Here is a 19,600-nt window from a genome sequence, read left to right as displayed (position 1 = left end):
CTTAAAATGTTACCTAAATTTGCAGTGACTTGATCATTGTGCAGTTTTATGGCAAATAAATTGATTAGTTTGCAGTTAAAGGGGTTATCCGGCTTCTTTGACATTTTTTTTTTATTTCCCTATTGGGCTACATTGGGGCAGGTAAGTAGATAGAGAGCACTTACCTGCCCTGCTGTCAGCCCCTCTACCCCGGCTGAGAGCGGTCATGTGACCGCTGCTGCCGCGATTTTGCTGCTTCCGGTCATTTCATGTCAACATGGGCAGGGCCATGTTGACATGCAAATGTGGAACAGCTTGTCGCCTCCCTGCTGGGCGGCTACAGTGCGTGGAGTCACCGCCCCTTTCCCTGCGCCCTCCCACACATTCCCCCGCACCTCCAGTAACCTCCCCCTGCACTGCTGTGGGGTCCGTGACCTGGGGGCGGGGCCTGGCGGCAGCTGCCGTGGTGTCAGCGCAGCACCGGGCCCCTGCTCAGGATCACACATTCACATGTACCGGCATCACAGATCACAGATGCCGGTACATTTGAAAGTGCTGATGAGAAGCAGCGCAGCGCTGCTTCTCATCACTGTCCCTCCCGCTGTCTGAGCTCTCTTCAGCACAGCGGTGACGTCACTACTGTGCTGATATGGCCAGAGCACAGACAGCGCACGAACGTGCAGGAGCGGCGGGGACCGAGGACAGGTGAGTATGTACTCCACATGTGTTCCCGATGGGGATGGGGGGGGGTTGCAGAGCCATATGTGTGCGTGTGCAGAGCCATATGTGTGCGTGTGAGGTGCAGAGCCATATGTGTGCGGGTGCGGTGCAGAGCCACATGTGTGCGTGTGAGGTACAGAGCCATATGTGTGCGTGTGCGGCACAGAGCCATATGTGTGCGGTGCAGAGCCATATGTGTGCGGGTGCGGTGCAGAGCCATATGTGTGCGTGTGCGGTACAGAGCCATATGTGTGCGGGTGCGGTGCAGAGCCATATGTGTGCGTGTGCAGAGCCATATGTGTGCGTGTGCAGAGCCATATGTGTGCGTGTGCGGTACAGAGCCATATGTGTGCGTGTGCGGTGCAGAGCCCGATGTGGGGCTGTTATTTGCAATGCTGTAGTGATACCAAGCCAGGTGCTGGGGAAGAATACTGACAGGGAATGTGTGTGCAGGGGGCGGGCAGGGGGTGGGGCTGGACACTGGGGTGGGCGGTGACAGCTCTGACTGAGGTTTTGCACAGGAAGTGGTCATGTTTGCTGGATCTGAATGTAAACAAGAGCTGCAGAGAATAAAGGGTGAATTCAAGAGGAACAAAAGTTAGAAAACAAAAAATAATGTAGGGGTGATTTATATGACAATACAGCACAGATAAACTCAAAATTTTTTGTTAAGCTAATGTCGGACAACTCCTTTAAGAGCAAATAACCCTGGAGGAGGACACTGTTGTGTGTTCACCGCTCATTGGGAAGATGGCTGGATTCTCCCGGAAGTCCTGTACGCAGAATGGTCGATATTTCGGAGGCTTATGTACCTATCAGTTGGTCGATGGGATAAATCCTGTCCTGGATAGACAATGTCCCCTTGGACCACGTCCATGACCACCGATCAGACCAGAAACTACTATTTCTGAGAGCAGTAATGGGTGTAGATGCACTTTGGTGGTGCGCAGGATGAATGAATGGATCCCCCGTGGTCTCCCGTGCAGCATCATCCAGCGTTACATAGGAATATATTTCTGTGTGTGATATATGTTGCCTTCATTAATCCAGACCCTTTCCATTGCTAATCCCTCTCCATTGCTTTTTCCATCTTCTCCTGTCGACATGGTTTCTTGCAGAATTACACCTTCTACATTATGTCCCTCAGACGCCTCCATTTGACCCCCTGGGTAAGTTAAACCGATAATTCCCCTGCCTGCTATGGCTGAAACCCTTTGCTTGGCCTGTGTTCAGCTTCCGAGCATCCGATCCCCCCGTGGCTTTGCGTCTCTTGGCTGGTTCGAGTCTTGCCGCCCCTCCGCCATCGCTCTGCTCTCGTCCCGCCAGGCTGACAGTGCTACTTATGTCATTATTGAGGAATACTTCAGGAATGAAAGCCATTTCTGGCAGCGCAGAGGATTGTATTGGCCCAGCTAGATAAGAATTCATGTGTACGCCGTGTTGTGGTGATCCGGCATCCAGCGCCGTCATGATACAATTAAAGGTAATTGGCGTAATTGTCTCCTAATTGTCGCTTGTTCTGTAACAAGACGAAACTCTACAGAGTTGTGACAGCGCCTGGTTAACATCCCAAATCTGCCGCCTGTCAATGCTTTAGTGGTCTCTTACACGTGGTACATAATGTATATAATGTATACGGGGTAACTGGAAAATGCGGTCAACTTGGATGAAATCCATTGACCTTTGGAAGTCTTCGATTAGAATTGGGGTAAATGTATCCATCACCAGGAGCCCCTGCATGACATTGCATGCCCTACTGGAAACCCACAGAAAATAAGACAATGGTAATTGGGGGTCACCCATGCCCAGTCTCAGGGGGCCACCGTGCACAACTGTGTGCAGCTCCAGATCTTATATATTCTGTACAGCATGCTCCACCTCTCAAGGTAAAAACCTCAAGAAATTAAGTCCGCGCCCACTATTCCAAAACTGTTTTAATCTCTGATGCCTTAGTAGGGAAATGTCATTGTAATGCGAACCACCAGGGAGTGCAGGTACACTAGAATGATGTCACCACCAGGGGGCGCAGGTGCACTAGAATGATGTCACCACCAGGGAGTGCAGGTACACTAGAATGATGTCACCACCAGGGGGCACAGGTACACTAGAATGGTGTCACCACCAGGGGGCGCAGGTACACTAGAATGATGTCACCACCAGGGAGTGCAGGTACACTAGAATGATGTCACCACCAGGGGGCACAGGTACACTAGAATGGTGTCACCACCAGGGGGCGCAGGTACACTAGAATGGTGTCACCACCAGGGGGCGCAGGTGCACTAGAATGGTGTCACCACCAGGGGGCGCAGGTGCACTAGAATGGTGTCACCACCAGGGGGCGCAGGTACACTAGAATGATGTCACCACCAGGGGGCGCAGGTACACTAGAATGATGTCACCACCAGGGAGTGCAGGTACACTAGAATGGTGTCACCACCAGGGGGTGCAGGTACACTAGAATGATGTCACCACCAGGGGGTGCAGGTACACTAGAATGATGTCACCACCAGGGGGTGCAGGTACACTAGAATGATGTCACCACCAGGGAGTGCAGGTACACTAGAATGATGTCACCACCAGGGGGTGCAGGTACACTAGAATGATGTCACCACCAGGGGGTGCAGGTACACTAGAATGATGTCACCACCAGGGGGTGCAGGTACACTAGAATGATGTCACCACCAGGGGGCGCAGGTACACTAGAATGATGTCACCACCAGGGGGCGCAGGTGCACTAGAATGATGTCACCACCAGGGGGCGCAGGTACACTAGAATGATGTCACCACCAGGGAGTGCAGGTACACTAGAATGATGTCACCACCAGGGGGTGCAGGTACACTAGAATGATGTCACCACCAGGGGGTGCAGGTACACTAGAATGATGTCACCACCAGGGAGTGCAGGTACACTAGAATGATGTCACCACCAGGGGGTGCAGGTACACTAGAATGATGTCACCACCAGGGGGTGCAGGTACACTAGAATGATGTCACCACCAGGGAGTGCAGGTACACTAGAATGGTGTCACCACCAGGGAGTGCAGGTACACTAGAATGGTGTCACCACCAGGGGGTGCAGGTACACTAGAATGATGTCACCACCAGGGGGTGCAGGTACACTAGAATGGTGTCACCACCAGGGGGTGCAGGTACACTAGAATGATGTCACCACCAGGGGGTGCAGGTACACTAGAATGATGTCACCACCAGGGAGTGCAGGTACACTAGAATGATGTTACCACCAGGGGGTGCAGGTACACTAGAATGATGTCACCACCAGGGGGTGCAGGTACACTAGAATGATGTCACCACCAGGGAGTGCAGGTACACTAGAATGGTGTCACCACCAGGGAGTGCAGGTACACTAGAATGGTGTCACCACCAGGGGGTGCAGGTACACTAGAATGGTGTCACCACCAGGGGGTGCAGGTACACTAGAATGGTGTCACCACCAGGGAGTGCAGGTACACTAGAATGATGTCACCACCAGGGAGTGCAGGTACACTAGAATGATGTCACCACCAGGGGGCGCAGGTACACTAGAATGATGTCACCACCAGGGGGCGCAGGTACACTAGAATGATGTCACCACCAGGGGGTGCAGGTACACTAGAATGATGTCACCACCAGGGGGTGCAGGTACACTAGAATGATGTCACCACCAGGGGGTGCAGGTACACTAGAATGATGTCACCACCAGGGGGTGCAGGTACACTAGAATGATGTCACCACCAGGGGGCGCAGGTACACTAGAATGATGTCACCACCAGGGGGCGCAGGTACACTAGAATGATGTCACCACCAGGGGGCGCAGGTACACTAGAATGATGTCACCACCAGGGGGCGCAGGTGCACTAGAATGATGTCACCACCAGGGGGCGCAGGTACACTAGAATGATGTCACCACCAGGGAGCGCAGGTACACTAGAATGATGTCACCACCAGGGGGTGCAGGTACACTAGAATGATGTCACCACCAGGGGGTGCAGGTACACTAGAATGATGTCACCACCAGGGAGTGCAGGTACACTAGAATGATGTCACCACCAGGGGGTGCAGGTACACTAGAATGATGTCACCACCAGGGGGTGCAGGTACACTAGAATGATGTCACCACCAGGGAGTGCAGGTACACTAGAATGGTGTCACCACCAGGGAGTGCAGGTACACTAGAATGGTGTCACCACCAGGGGGTGCAGGTACACTAGAATGATGTCACCACCAGGGGGTGCAGGTACACTAGAATGGTGTCACCACCAGGGGGTGCAGGTACACTAGAATGATGTCACCACCAGGGGGTGCAGGTACACTAGAATGATGTCACCACCAGGGAGTGCAGGTACACTAGAATGATGTCACCACCAGGGGGTGCAGGTACACTAGAATGATGTCACCACCAGGGGGTGCAGGTACACTAGAATGATGTCACCACCAGGGAGTGCAGGTACACTAGAATGGTGTCACCACCAGGGAGTGCAGGTACACTAGAATGGTGTCACCACCAGGGGGTGCAGGTACACTAGAATGGTGTCACCACCAGGGGGCGCAGGTGCACTAGAATGATGTCACCACCAGGGGGCGCAGGTGCACTAGAATGATGTCACCACCAGGGGGTGCAGGTACACTAGAATGATGTCACCACCAGGGGGTGCAGGTACACTAGAATGATGTCACCACCAGGGAGTGCAGGTACACTAGAATGATGTCACCACCAGGGGGTGCAGGTACACTAGAATGATGTCACCACCAGGGGGCGCAGGTACACTAGAATGGTGTCACCACCAGGGGGCGCAGGTACACTAGAATGATGTCACCACCAGGGGGCGCAGGTACACTAGAATGATGTCACCACCAGGGGCCGCAGGTACACTAGAATGGTGTCACCACCAGGGGGCGCAGGTACACTAGAATGGTGTCACCACCAGGGGGCGCAGGTACACTAGAATGGTGTCACCACCAGGGGGCGCAGGTACACTAGAATGGTGTCACCACCAGGGGCCGCAGGTACACTAGAATGGTGTCACCACCAGGGGCCGCAGGTACACTAGAATGGTGTCACCACCAGGGGGCGCAGGTACACTAGAATGGTGTCACCACCAGGGGGCGCAGGTACACTAGAATGGTGTCACCACCAGGGGGCGCAGGTACACTAGAATGGTGTCACCACCAGGGGGCGCAGGTGCACTAGAATGATGTCACCACCAGGGGGCGCAGGTATACTAGAATGGTGTCACCACCAGGGGGCGCAGGTACACTAGAATGATGTCACCACCAGGGGGCGCAGGTACACTAGAATGGTGTCACCACCAGGGGGCGCAGGTACACTAGAATGGTGTCACCACCAGGGAGCGCAGGTACACTAGAATGGTGTCACCACCAGGGGGCGCAGGTACACTAGAATGATGTTACCACCAGGGGGCGCCTGTACACTAGAATGATGTCACCACCAGGGGGCGCAGGTACACTGGAATGGTGTCACCACCAGGGGGCGCAGGTACACTAGAATGATGTCACCACCAGGGGCGCAGGTACACTAGAATGGTGTCACCACCAGGGGGCGCAGGTACACTAGAATGGTGTCACCACCAGGGGGCGCAGGTGCACTAGAATGATGTCACCACCAGGGGGCGCAGGTATACTAGAATGGTGTCACCACCAGGGGGCGCAGGTACACTAGAATGATGTCACCACCAGGGGGCGCAGGTACACTAGAATGGTGTCACCACCAGGGGGCGCAGGTACACTAGAATGGTGTCACCACCAGGGGGCGCAGGTACACTAGAATGGTGTCACCACCAGGGGGCGCAGGTACACTATAATGGTGTCACCACCAGGGGGCACAGGTACACTAGAATGGTGTCACCACCAGGGGGCGCAGGTACACTAGAATGATGTCACCACCAGGGGGCGCCTGTACACTAGAATGGTGTCACCACCAGGGGGCACAGGTACACTAGAATGATGTCACCACCAGGGGGCGCCTGTACACTAGAATGGTGTCACCCCCAGAGGGCGCATGTACACTTGAATGATGTCACCACCAGGGGGCGCAGGTACACTAGAATGGTGTCACCACCAGGGGGTGCAGGTACACTAGAATGATGTCACCACCAGCGAGTGCAGGTACACTAGAATGTCACCACCAGGGGGCGCAGGTACACTAGAATGTCACCACCAGGGGGCGCAGGTACACTAGAATGGTGTCACCAAGGGGTGCAGGTAAACTAGAATGATGTCACCACCAGGGGGTGCAGGTACACTAGAATGATGTCACCACCAAGGGGCGCAGGTACACTAGAATGTCACCACCAGGGGGCGCAGGTACACTAGAATGACGTCACCACCAAGGGGCGCAGGTACACTAGAATGATGTCACCACCAGGGGGCGCAGGTACACTAGAATGTCACCACCAGGGGGTGCAGGTACACTAGAATGATGTCCCCATCAGGGAGTGCAGGTACACTAGAATGATGTCACCACCAAGGGGCGCAGGTACACTAGAATGATGTCACCACCAGGGGGTGCATGTACACTAGAATGATGTCACCACCAGGGGGCGCAGGTACACTAGAATGATGTCACCACCAGGGGGTGCAGGTACACTAGAATGATGTCACCACCAGGGGGTGCATGTACACTAGAATGATGTCCCCACCAGGGAGTGCAGGTACACTAGAATGACGACACCACCAGGGGGTGCAGGTACACTAGAATGATGTCACCACCAGGGGGCACAGGTACACTAGAATGATGTCCCCACCAGGGAGTGCAGGTACACTAGAATGTCACCACCGGGGGGCCCATGTACACTAGAATCATGTCACCACCAGGGGGTGCAGGTACACTAGAATGATGTCACCACCAGGGGGCGCAGGTACAAATGATGTAACCCACCAGGGGGCGCAGGTACACTAGAATGACGACACCACCAGGGGGCGCAGGTACACTAGAATCATGTCACCACCAAGGGGTGCAGGTACACTAGATTGATGTCACCACCAAGGGGTGCAGGTACACTAGATTGATGTCACCACCAGGGGGTGCAGGTACACTAGAATGACGACACCACCAAGGGGCGCAGGTACACTAGAATGATGTCACCACCAAGGGGTGCAGGTACACTAGATTGATGTCACTACAAGGGGGCGCAGGTACACTAGAATGATGTCACCACCAAGGGGTGCAGGTACACTAGAATTATGTCACCACCAGGGGGCGCAGGTACATTAGAATAATGTCACCACCAGGGGGCGCAGGTACACTAGAATGATGTTGTGATGCCCTGGACCCCAGGAGTCACAGGTAACAACACCTACCACATTACACACACACACCCCCATCCCTGTGAGGACACACCCGTCACCTGAAAGGGAGACCTGATGCCTCCCTCAGGGCCAGTAGGGCACACCAGGTGGGCGGAGTCAGGCGGAAAGGCACGCCCACCGAGTAGACTACTGCCCTGAGGCAGGAAATATAAACAGTTGAAGTTGGGAGTCAAGTGGTAGAGGAGCAGAGCTGTCAGGGACCCGGGTTGGAGCCTGGGATCCCCGTAACGTCAGGCAGGCAGACGGTTGTGGCCGTCTGCAGGAGTACCGGTAAAGCAACCGGCGGAACCGTAGGGACCGGGCCAGGGTTGGAGCCCGCCGGCCCTGAACCGGGGAGTCAACCGTGTACCAGAGCACCAGAAACCGGGTACTCAGACCCTGTCCTAGCTTAGAAGCCACTGAGTATAGGCAAATTGACTGATTGCTGGCTGGACCTCACGGGTTCATCCACACCCAAAGTCCCGAAAGAAGGCAAAAGCCCACCTATACCGGGTGAGTGCCACCGCCAAGGGCCAAACACCCGACGGGCCAGCGCCTGCGGGCAACCGAGGGCTCCTCCGGAAGCTCAACGCCGAGGAGCGCGCTACCTCTGCCCAGGCAGGGGAGCCGAAGACCATACTAGAGGTGCAAGGGAAAAGGGGCCACCACCAACTTCACAGGGGGATACAAGTGGGACCCGACCATACCCGAACTTTGGTTTACCAGTGACTCTGAGTGTGAATTAATCGTGAGTACACCAGTGCCATTCGGGCACGACACCCTGCACCCCGACAACAACCCCGTCACCAGCGACCCTGCTCCCCGCACCGGGCCATGGGACACACCGCCCTTACCCACGGAGGGGCTAACATCTAGGCTGTGGCCGCAACACCGATCCCGGACGAGCCCGCCTTCACTCCAGCCGCAGTGGTGGTGCACCCCGTCACCATGACCCGTGGGTGGCGTCACGACCCGTAGGGCGACAGCACGGCCTCCCCCGGCTGCGCGCCTCGTCCCACACCACCAACCCACTACCTCCCCTTTAACAGAGCGACGTGGCCCCCGGTCCGGAGGCGCTCGTGCCACCGACAACCCGAGCCCGGACCTCGAGCGGCTTGGCCCGAGCAGCGGAGAAGCGGCCGGGCCCCTCTCAGGGTGGTACAAGGTCACCACCAGGGGGCATAGGTTCACTAAAATGATGGCACTACCAGGGGATGCAGGTACACTAGAATGATGTGACCACCAGGGGGCGCAGGTACACTAGAATGTCACCACCAGGGGGCGCAGGTACACTTGTATGATGTAAAGTATCAAGGTGTAGTGAGGCGCAAACCCATTAGGAGTCACCAATACCTAAGCAGGGACAGTCTACAGAGTAGTCAATCAAGCCGGAAGGTCACGTCAGTACAGAGGAGTAAGAGAAGCCGAGGTCACGTACAAGCAGTACAAGCTGATGGTCATTAAGCCAGGAAGTAGCGTCAGGTACAGAAGTGGAGCAGAGCCGTGGTCAGAGGACAAGCCGGGGTTGGGAGCCGGGAGGACATGTAAGTACACAGGAGCAAGCAGAATCGGGGTCACAAAACAAGCTGGAGGTGAGGGAGGTCAGGAGTAGAGACAAGGCAGGGGGTGTGAAGGAACAGGGTATGGAAAACTAGGTAATGGGACAAGATCAGACCAACTCGCGGGAAGCAGAAACATGCACTGCAGAGCAGAAACTATCACTGGTGGCACTCCGGGTAAAACGGCTCCAAGATAAGGAAGAGCGACGGAATGAGGCACGACTGAATAGGCTCCTCCCACCAGGCACAGACACGGAGAATATAGACCATGAGAAAACACACAGAACACACTGGCTCTGCAGAGAACAGAGCCACAAGAGACTCATGACAGTCATGATGTTTTGTGTATTCAGCGCCTATGCAAACCTGCGTTTCCATACAGTCAGGCAGCAAGGTTGCCCCATTGCACTGCCTTTGTCATTTTGGTTTCCTTTTATTGCGCAGGTTAATGACGCAGCCGGCTGTCTCCATCCAATACATAATGGTCCAGTTCTGTTGCTCACGCGGTGGCTCTTGTCACTTTCGTATCGTGGATTGAAGTCATCATTGGCTTTATGACCGCTCTACAGCTACACCCTCTACAAGTCCTGACCCCTTTCTATCGTGGTCACCACTAATGTTTCCATGAATTAGTGCAATAGTTTGGGGTACCAGATTCTCACTTTCCCCAGACATCAAAGAGCCTTGAGCATCCGTGGTCCTATTGTTGGCTCACCGGTTACCCATCTCTTATTTTGTAAGCTGAAACCACTGCATTTTGGAAAGACCCCACAAGAGCTTGCATTTTTTTTAAATGCACTGACTTCTAGATATTTTAAGTTGGCTTTTCACCGCAGGGCTGTGGAGTCGGAGTCGTGGAGTCGGAGTAGGAGTTGGAGTCAGAGGTTTGGCTTACCGACTGCACTGCTTCACCGACACTCAGATTCTTACATTTGCCCATTTTTCTTCCTTCGCCCACAAGAGGTGACCAATCATTGGTTTTTGGTTAACAATGGCCGCCCCGGCAGGTGCCCTTGTCATCAGTGGGTTAATGTTGTGGCTGATACTCTCTTTTAATGAGCGTTACATTATTTTCCATGGTGACGGTCCCTTGGATACTTGTATGAATTGTAGCACATGGACATTGTCGTTTTGCCGTCTGAGCTCCACCCAATATCGTTTGATGGGCATATTCAATCTAAACATCAGAAGCGAGGAAATGAAGCACGGCATTCTCGCTGCCGTCCGTCCGTCCACCCCGTAAAAGCCAATAATTACGGTGTCTTCAGATATGAAATCTACATCAAACACAAACCATCAGGAGTAAACAAGGCTCGTGCGTCTGATGCCGGCTCCGGAGCCCGGGACCGGAGGGTTTGAGTTTCATGAGCGTCAGATCAGTGGCATAGACTATTTTTGGGTTAAACCCTCACATTTCAGTTTGTAATTTCTAGAAATTAAAGCGGTTGTTCAATACTGATAAACTTGTGAAATTTGGCCCATGGTGGTACTAACATTTTTAAGAAAAAAACAAACAAAAACACACACCCATGACCCTTCTGGAAACAGCGCCTCTCCTGTCCACAGGTTGGGTCTAGTATTGCAGCTCAAAGTCAATAAAAGTATATGGGGCCGAGCTGCAATACCACACACAACCTGAGGACGGTTGTGGCGCTGTTGTTGGAAAAAAGCGGCCTGTTTTTCTAATCTGGTACAACTCCATTAGTGGTTTTTTTATCTTTTTTTGCAGGATTTTTTATGGCTTTGCTTTTTAAATTAGGCAAATATGAATGAATGGAAGAGCAAATGAATGAAGCTAGAGAAGAAAGCACTTTCATTTCCATTTTCATAGGATTTGATGTTGTGTTTCTGGTGCTCGTATATAGAAGAAGCCGCGCGTTGTGGCAATTTGCATGTGGCTGAGATTGCATTGCCTCCGATTGCTGATGATTTATGTTAGCAGATTCCCCGTTAATAGATGCAAATGACATGCATGGCTCCATATTACTCACATCTTATCCCATTAACATATCTGTGGCGTATGGAACATGAAGTCGCATGGATAATATTCTGTCCCTTTCGCTCAGGATTTGTTAAGTCTATTTTTATGCAGCCGGTAAACAAAAGCGGGAGATGTCTTCATTACCGGAGATAAGGGGCGATAATGCGGGGACGGCGGAACTAATGATCACAGGCAAACAGTAACCTGCAAACCCCGAAAACCAGACACAAGAGAAGCCGCCGAGATCAGGGGGATCCGAAGATTTCAGAGACTCCGGGATGGTTTAGAGGAGGCGAAAGTACGAGACGCTGCCAAATTCTCCCAATGGCAAAGATCTAACATCTGACCAAGCGATGCTCTGCACTTATTAATCATGGATCCAGGTGGTCTTAATACAACATACATTCACCTTCCAGACCCCAGCGGCTTCTTACATCCCTTGAAGCACTCGAGCATGGTAGTGCCCGCTCATCACTAGTTACCAGTACTGAGCACCTGAGCATGGTAGTGCCCGCTCATCACTAGTTACCAGTACTGAGCACCCGAGCATGGTAGTGCCCGCTCATCACTAGTTACCAGTACTGAGCACCTGAGCATGGTAGTGCCCGCTCATCACTAGTTACCAGTACTGAGCACCCGAGCATGGTAGTGCCCGCTCATCACTAGTTACCAGTACTGAGCACCCGAGCATGGTAGTGCCCGCTCATCACTAGTTACCAGTACTGAGCACCCGAGCATGGTAGTGCCCGCTCATCACTAGTTACCAGTACTGAGCACCCGAGCATGGTAGTGCCCGCTCATCACTAGTTACCAGTACTGAGCACCCGAGCATGGTAGTGCCCGCTCATCACTAGTTACCAGTACTGAGCACCCGAGCATGGTAGTGCCCGCTCATCACTAGTTACCAGTACTGAGCACCTGAGCATGGTAGTGCCCGCTCATCACTAGTTACCAGTACTGAGCACCCGAGCATGGTAGTGCCCGCTCATCACTAGTTACCAGTACTGAGCACCCGAGCATGGTAGTGCCCGCTCATCACTAGTTACCAGTACTGAGCACATGAGCATGGTAGTGCCCGCTCATCACTAGTTACCAGTACTGAGCACCCGAGCATGGTAGTGCCCGCTCATCACTAGTTACCAGTACTAAGCACCTGAGCATGGTAGTGCCCGCTCATCACTAGTTACCAGTACTGAGCACCCGAGCATGGTAGTGCCCGCTCATCACTAGTTACGAGTACTGAGCACCCGAGCATGGTAGTGCCCGCTCATCACTAGTTACCAGTACTGAGCACCCGAGCATGGTAGTGCCCGCTCATCACTAGTTACGAGTACAGAGCACCTGAGCATGGTAGTGCCCACTCATCACTAGTTACCAGTACTGAGCACCTGAGCATGGTAGTGCCCGCTCATCACTGGTTACGAGTACAGAGCACCAGAGCATGGTAGTGCCCGCTACATACCTCCCAACCGTCCCGGATACAGCGGGACTTTCACGCTTTACATTGTTTGTCCCGTTGCCACGGGCGGGACGGCCGTCTCCCGGGCTCCGCCCACCCACTCTCTCCCCGCCTCACTGCTTTTCCCTCCTACCATCCTATTAGACGTGGCATAACAGAGAGGAGCGCTGTGCTGCTGCTGGTATGTAAACTGAATCACCCCAGCGCTGATTTCCTTCCCTCCCCCCCCCCCCCGGCCGGCCGCCTGTCTGTGCGTGCGGCCGGCCGCCTGTCTGTGCGTGCGGCCGGCCGCCTGTCTGTGCGTGCGGCCGGCCGCTTCTCTGTGCGTGCGGCCGGCCGCCTCTCTGTGCGTGCGGCCGGCCGCCTGTCTGTGCGTGCGGCCGGCCGCCTGTCTGTGCGGGCGCCCCCCGCTGCCTGTCTGTGCGGGCGCCCCCCGCCGCCTGTCTGTGCGGGCGCCCCCCGCCGCCTGTCTGTGCGGGCGCCCCCCGCCGCCTGTCTGTGCGGGCGCCCCCCGCCGCCTGTCTGTGCGGGCGCCCCCCGCCGCCTGTCTGTGCGGGCGCCCCCTGCCGCCTGTCTGTGAAGGCGGGCGACCGGCCGCCTCACTGTGCGGGCGACCGGCCGCCTCACTGTGGCTGCCTGCGTCTCCGTGCTGGAGGCCCGCCGGCTGCCTGCGTGTCCATGCTGGAGGCCCGCCGGCTGCCTGCGTGTCCATGCTGGAGGCCCGCCGGCTGCCTGCGTGTCCATGCTGGAGGCCCGCCGGCTGCCTGCGTGTCCATGCTGGAGGCCCGCCGGCTGCCTGCGTGTCCATGCTGGAGGCCCGCCGGCTGCCTGCTTGTCCATGCTGGAGGCCCGCCGGCTGCCTGCGTGTCCATGCTGAATGGGTGTGGATGGGGAGTGGATATGGGCGTGACTGTGAAATGGGTGTGGTTAGGGGGCGTGGCCTAAAAATTTGCCGCGGTGGCACCCGAGCATGGTAGTGCCCGCTCATCCCTGGTTACGAGAACTGAGCACCCGAGCATGGTAGTGCCCGCTCATCACTAGTTACCAGTACTGAGCACCCGAGCATGGTAGTGCCCGCTCATCACTAGTTACCAGTACTGAGCACCCGAGCATGGTAATGCCCGCTCATCACTAGTTACGAGTACTGAGCACCCGAGCATGGTAGTGCCTGCTCATCACTAGTTACGAGTACTGAGCATCCGAGCATGGTAATGCCCGCTCATCACTAGTTACGAGTACAGAGCACCTGAGCATGGTAGTGCCCGCTCATCACTAGTTACGAGTACTGAGAACCTGAGCATGGTAGTGCCCGCTCATCACTAGTTACGAGTACTGAGAACCTGAGCATGGTAGTGCCCGCTCATCACTAGTTACCAGTACTGAGAACCTGAGCATGGTAGTGCCCGCTCATCACTAGTTAAGAGTACAGAGCACCTGAGCATGGTAGTGCCCGCTCATCACTAGTTACCAGTACAGAGCACCTGAGCATGGTAGTGCCCGCTCATCACTAGTTACCAGTACAGAGCACCTGAGCATGGTAGTGCCCGCTCATCACTAGTTACCAGTACAGAGCACCCGAGCATGGTAGTGCCTGCTCATCACTAGTTACCAGTACAGAGCACCCGAGCATGGTAGTGCCCGCTCATCACTGGTTACCAGTACAGAGCACCCGAGCATGGTAGTGCCCGCTCATCACTGGTTACCAGTACAGAGCACCCGAGCATGGTAGTGCCCGCTCATCACTAGTTACCAGTACTGAGCACCCGAGCATAGTAGTGCCCGCTCATCACTGGTTACCAGTACAGAGCACCCGAGCATGGTAGTGTTAGTTTTCACGATAATTCCGCAAAGTCATTGTATTGTCTCTAATCAGGGCTTGTTCTAATATTACAACTAATGACCAGTGATTGTTCTCAAACTGGATAGTTTTATTGATATTCCGAGCTCATAGTGCAGGCGTTCTGCAGTTTCGGGAGGGTGATTGGAGCGCACACCTCACATAACACAATTGATATCAGTGACCGCATGACTGTCATTAAGTGCCCATGTGATGTGTGGCTTCTTCCCATCAGGGTCGGAGTGACCCTTTATCGCGCCTATGGTGACCTGACAACTCCTCCAACACAATAATGGATCCAGAAGGTGAAGCAGGAGACGATCACTTTCCATTGAGGTTAATTTCTTTTGGGATGATACAAGTGACCTATTAGAGATATTGAATATGTCTTGTGCGCAGAGGATGATGCACGTCAATGTTAAAACCACTTTTCCGGAGCATTCGTAGGACCTCTCTGACAATAAGGCTAATGGACGCCATTATCAAATACTAAAGCTGCTCGGAGGGGAACTTATTGTATTGAAATTACTTTTCTATGGGAAGTCGCAGAGAAAAGTCCCTGTACAACGCTTATAAATCCACACGACGCGTCAGGAAATCTGTGTTTTCTTCCGTATTGCATGAGGCTGATGAATGTTCTTTTTTATAAAAGGCGCTAAGCAGTGAGCATGCCGCCATTATACGTCTGCATTGTATTGTGTTATGAGAGTAATGCATTATAGCGGGAACTGATGGGGGATGGGGCGATACTATAGTATTGATCCAGGATTGTTTGTGTATAAACAGTTTTTTGTTTTTTTGTTACATTTATTGTGTTTTTGTTGATGGAAAGTAAAAAAGAAACTTGATCAGGGCACAGATTTCTCTATATGGTCCAATAACATTTGCACAGTGTGAACATGGATGTACTGAATGTGTATGTAAATGTGGCCGATATATCAGAACTGGAATGATTCCCAGAAATTAAAGTATTGCCGTCACGTGGAGCAAGGTTCCCTCCTTTGCCAAAAACCTTCAAAGTGGCCATTGGACGGTGCCAGAGAGGAATAGGCACATTTTCCCTCTATCAGGTCCGTTGGCTTCATCAGAAGGTCAATGTGGACTCATTGGGGGAGAGTTAACTATCATTTAGGCTATTTTTCTACATTAAAAAGTAACATTGTTGCGACCTCTGAGCAAATGTATGGCAAAATTTTAAAACAAAAAGGTTTAAGACAAAAAAAGTTAATGACAAACAAAATGGCATACAATGTATCTGAATATCTAGATTATGGCCCCGATTCATCACGGCTGGTCTCTTGTACCCCAGTCGGGAGTCTCTGGTAATTTGTCGCCTCTTTTCAGAGCCGTGCGCCACCACAAGAAACAAATATCCCCCATCTCGTGACTGTGATCTATGGCATAACGTATGCTATATTAGTGGCCACGGTTTATCAGATGTGCCAAATTATGAAGAGGTGTTCTTACTCAGAGGCATTTTAGATGCCAGGCTTGAAAATTCGCCCCTCAGCATTTGGGGCAAAAAAAAAAAACAAAAAAAACCAAGACCATAAAATAAATAACAAATTGGACCCATTGTGCACATTTTGTTCCTGTCTCTATTCTACTTCCAAAATAATCAAACATATTTTTTCTCTTCTTCCTAGCAATTGAAGTGAACCTTCAGAAAGCCCTGGCCGAAGCCTCGGAGACCTGCACCCAGGAATGCCTGATCCTCGGCCACTCCGATAACTGCTGGATGCCTCCGTCCCTGACCCAATACCAACAGTCCAATCCTCCTTTGCCAACGTTTGGATTCCAGCAAGGTTGGGGAAGAGGTACCAGACCAGACGGAGTACACACCCTTGGAAGACCTGTACCCAAGGAAGATAGTGACAAGGGGACATCTCGACCCCAGTTTTACAACACGTGCGAGAGACACTGTACTATTGAAGATCCGGTCAAAGTTATTCCCTTGGCGAATTTCACTCCATGTCAACCGGCACCAGCTTCAGGGAGTAATTCTATGTTTGTACACGAGCACCAGCTCTGAGGTGTCTCCATAGCTCTGTGTATACTTGTGTGTCCGATGTACAAAGTCACTGCTGAACACTCCATACAAACATGTGTAAGATACACCGGAGTGTGAAACGAGCTACATTGTGTATATAGAACGACGCTACATCTAATGACTGAAGTAAGACTAATGACATGTATTGTTTGTTCTTAACAGTGTCGCCCACCATCATTAGAGTAGGGAGTTATTCCTCCGTAACCTTTAGGGGTTATGATTGAGCCAGTTGTCTTTTACAAGGAGCCTGAATGGAGTGGAATGGGCGCCACAGCGAAATACTAGATAATCACCATTGATGATGGTTCATGCTAATGCCTAATCCTCGCGCCTACTCTCTTTTATCCAATGGATGTAGGGTCATCATAGAAGATGGTCCAACCCCAATTTTTCAAACCCCTCATTGGTAAAAACATGTATGGTGAACCTGATCTGGTGTCCTACATTTCCATGGATCTCACATCACCTACAATGGTATGTTTGTGGAGAACCTGTTCTGAGGTTCTTGGTCTCTATTAATAAGTTAGTACTCAATCATTCCCTCTACCTTTAGTAATGATGAGATTTACATTGCCATGGATCCCATCACACCTACAGCGTTCCCTCATTGATGCATACATTTGGTGACCCTGAGGTCCTACAATCCTATGGATCCCTTAATACTCAAAGCCATGCCCTCTATGGTGCAGATAATGGTGTCAGAAAAGTAAGAGGTCCAACCACACTTTTTCAAACCCATCATGTGTAAAATAAAGATGTCAATGGACTCCAAAGAACCCTATGTTCGTGGTGAGCCCAATATCCTAAATCTCCATGGACCTCAAACCACCTACATTTCCTTTTTGGTTCATGTTCGGAATAAAAGCAATGTTAGAAGAAAGTGTAACCCACTATTACAGAATATTTCCAGGGGTTGTATCTAGGGCATAGACGTTTGAGGCTCAGGAACCAAGTGTTGGGTTAGGCCAGTGGAGGCAATGAGACATCAGGAGAGGTGAAAGACAGATAGTCATGCAAGAGAGGTTGGAGCCGGATATTTACCCTCAGACATCACACATTCCTATTAGTTGGATTTCACGCAAAAGTCCTTTCCTATATACTTATATGAGCCTGTATAGCACTGTATAAACCCAGCATTGTAGAGTAGAACGGGTTACACATGTACTAGCATTGCTATTTGTTAAACTGTAGAGTAGGACCAGGTCCATATCGACGGTTTGTATAATTTAGGTTACACAACTAATACTTACCCGACAGATGTAGCTGCTTCTAGTGGCATCGTAGGCGCCGGGCACCGCGGTTTGCATCACTATTTAGTTTTTGTGTTGTGTATAGTACATTACAGTTGTCTTCTTTTGCACACACGACAATCGAGCAGCAACAAAGCCGTCAAAATAGTGAATCGATGATGACCGTAGCTTTTAGTTTCAGTAGGTAAACTGTTAACGAGTCACTTACGTAATGGATTTATGAAAAAAAAGTCGAAGACGTTCACGATTTCTTGATTTTCCCTTTCTGCCATATTAAACCATTATTCTTTGACTTCATATAATGCGTGTTACAGTCAGAAAACAAGGATGCAAATTAGTTGGTCCTTCGTGGGAACCGATGAATATTAAAATGTGCGTTCACAAATTAAAGTTATTACATTTTGAAGTAATTTCAGTTAAGTTAATTTACGGGGCCTCTTCACTGTAGATCCGGCGGTCCCAGTTGTGGTTTTCAAGCCTGGAAAATAGATTTCATGAAGGAATAAGGAATATTGGAATCTAGTAACCATTTCTGACAACAGATTTGCATTTGGCCTATTGGGGAACATCTAGAAAAGAGATTGGGCCTGGGCTCCAAAGACCACGAGGATGGCGAAGGCAGAAGTGAGATGTGAAAGCCGAGCAGGGGACATCAAGGCAGATTGAGCAAGTTGTTTTGACGCCTCCTACAAAGATGATCTGGACCCAGAAGAGAGATATTCGAGTGCTACAATTCATGTTACAATTTTTTTATGTCTGACACGTGAAAATCTGCAGCTTAAAATAACAAGCTCTGAATGGAAGATGTCCGGAAATTCGAATAAGTGTAGACAGAGCCTAAAGTTTAAGGTTATAAGCGCGTACTCGTCTTGCCCAGTGGAAAGGCCGACCTTACTCTACATTTACGGAAAGACGCTGAACACAAAATTACTGTGCAAACCAATGATAGGCACTCGGTGCACCCTTGGCATGGCAAAGCAGTATACTGCCCCATCCATCTTCCTTGATGGACAACTCTGGAGTTACAAGAGGAGCTCAGAGGTAGATGTAAAACAAGTACCGTAGTACTCAGAGGTAGATGTAAACAAAAAAAAAAAAAGAAGGAGGTAAAAAAAAGGGGGTCCGTCTTGTACTCCAGTGGTGTCTTACCGGAGAGGGAACGGCAGCGGTGGTGGAGTCACAAGAGGTAGATGCGGTGCTGGAGTAGGGCGATGCTGTAGGTGCTGCAGTGGGGGCCGTGCTGGCTGCAGTGGGGGGTGTGGGGAGCAGGGTGGTGTGGCGGGTGTCCCAGATGCTCTGTCGGCAATGCAGGCTTCAAAGAAATGGTGCCCGGATTCGGCACGTGTACAGATTGAGCTCTTGGCTCAATGACAAGCCAAGATCTCATCTGCGCATGAGCCACCTCTGGGGGCCATTTTCCTAAATCTGCTGCCAGGAGATCAAGGTGGCGCGTGAGCAGA

The 19,600-nt window shown here is 52.0% G+C and overlaps 1 protein-coding gene across 2 annotated transcripts in view; it reads left to right on the top strand.

Annotated features, from left to right (window-relative positions):
• PCDH11X (protocadherin 11 X-linked) overlaps window positions 1–19,363 on the top strand; it is a 1,518,547-nt gene extending 1,499,184 nt beyond the window's left edge. Inside the window, exons 6-7 of one of the 2 annotated variants that reach the window (XM_075323062.1) lie at window positions 1,818–1,868; window positions 16,487–19,363. In XM_075323062.1, the coding sequence (XP_075179177.1) occupies window positions 1,818–1,868; window positions 16,487–16,872 (437 nt within the window). In that variant the 3' untranslated portion in view covers window positions 16,873–19,363. The remainder of the gene's footprint in view (window positions 1–1,817; window positions 1,869–16,486) is intronic. The other variant, XM_075323063.1, reaches the window with a different exon arrangement.
• The last annotated feature ends 237 nt before the right edge of the window (window positions 19,364–19,600 follow it).

This window comes from Anomaloglossus baeobatrachus, chromosome 9, assembly GCF_048569485.1.
Source record: "Anomaloglossus baeobatrachus isolate aAnoBae1 chromosome 9, aAnoBae1.hap1, whole genome shotgun sequence".
NCBI lineage: Eukaryota > Metazoa > Chordata > Amphibia > Anura > Aromobatidae > Anomaloglossus > Anomaloglossus baeobatrachus.
This window is presented reverse-complemented; position numbering and strand designations above follow the sequence as displayed.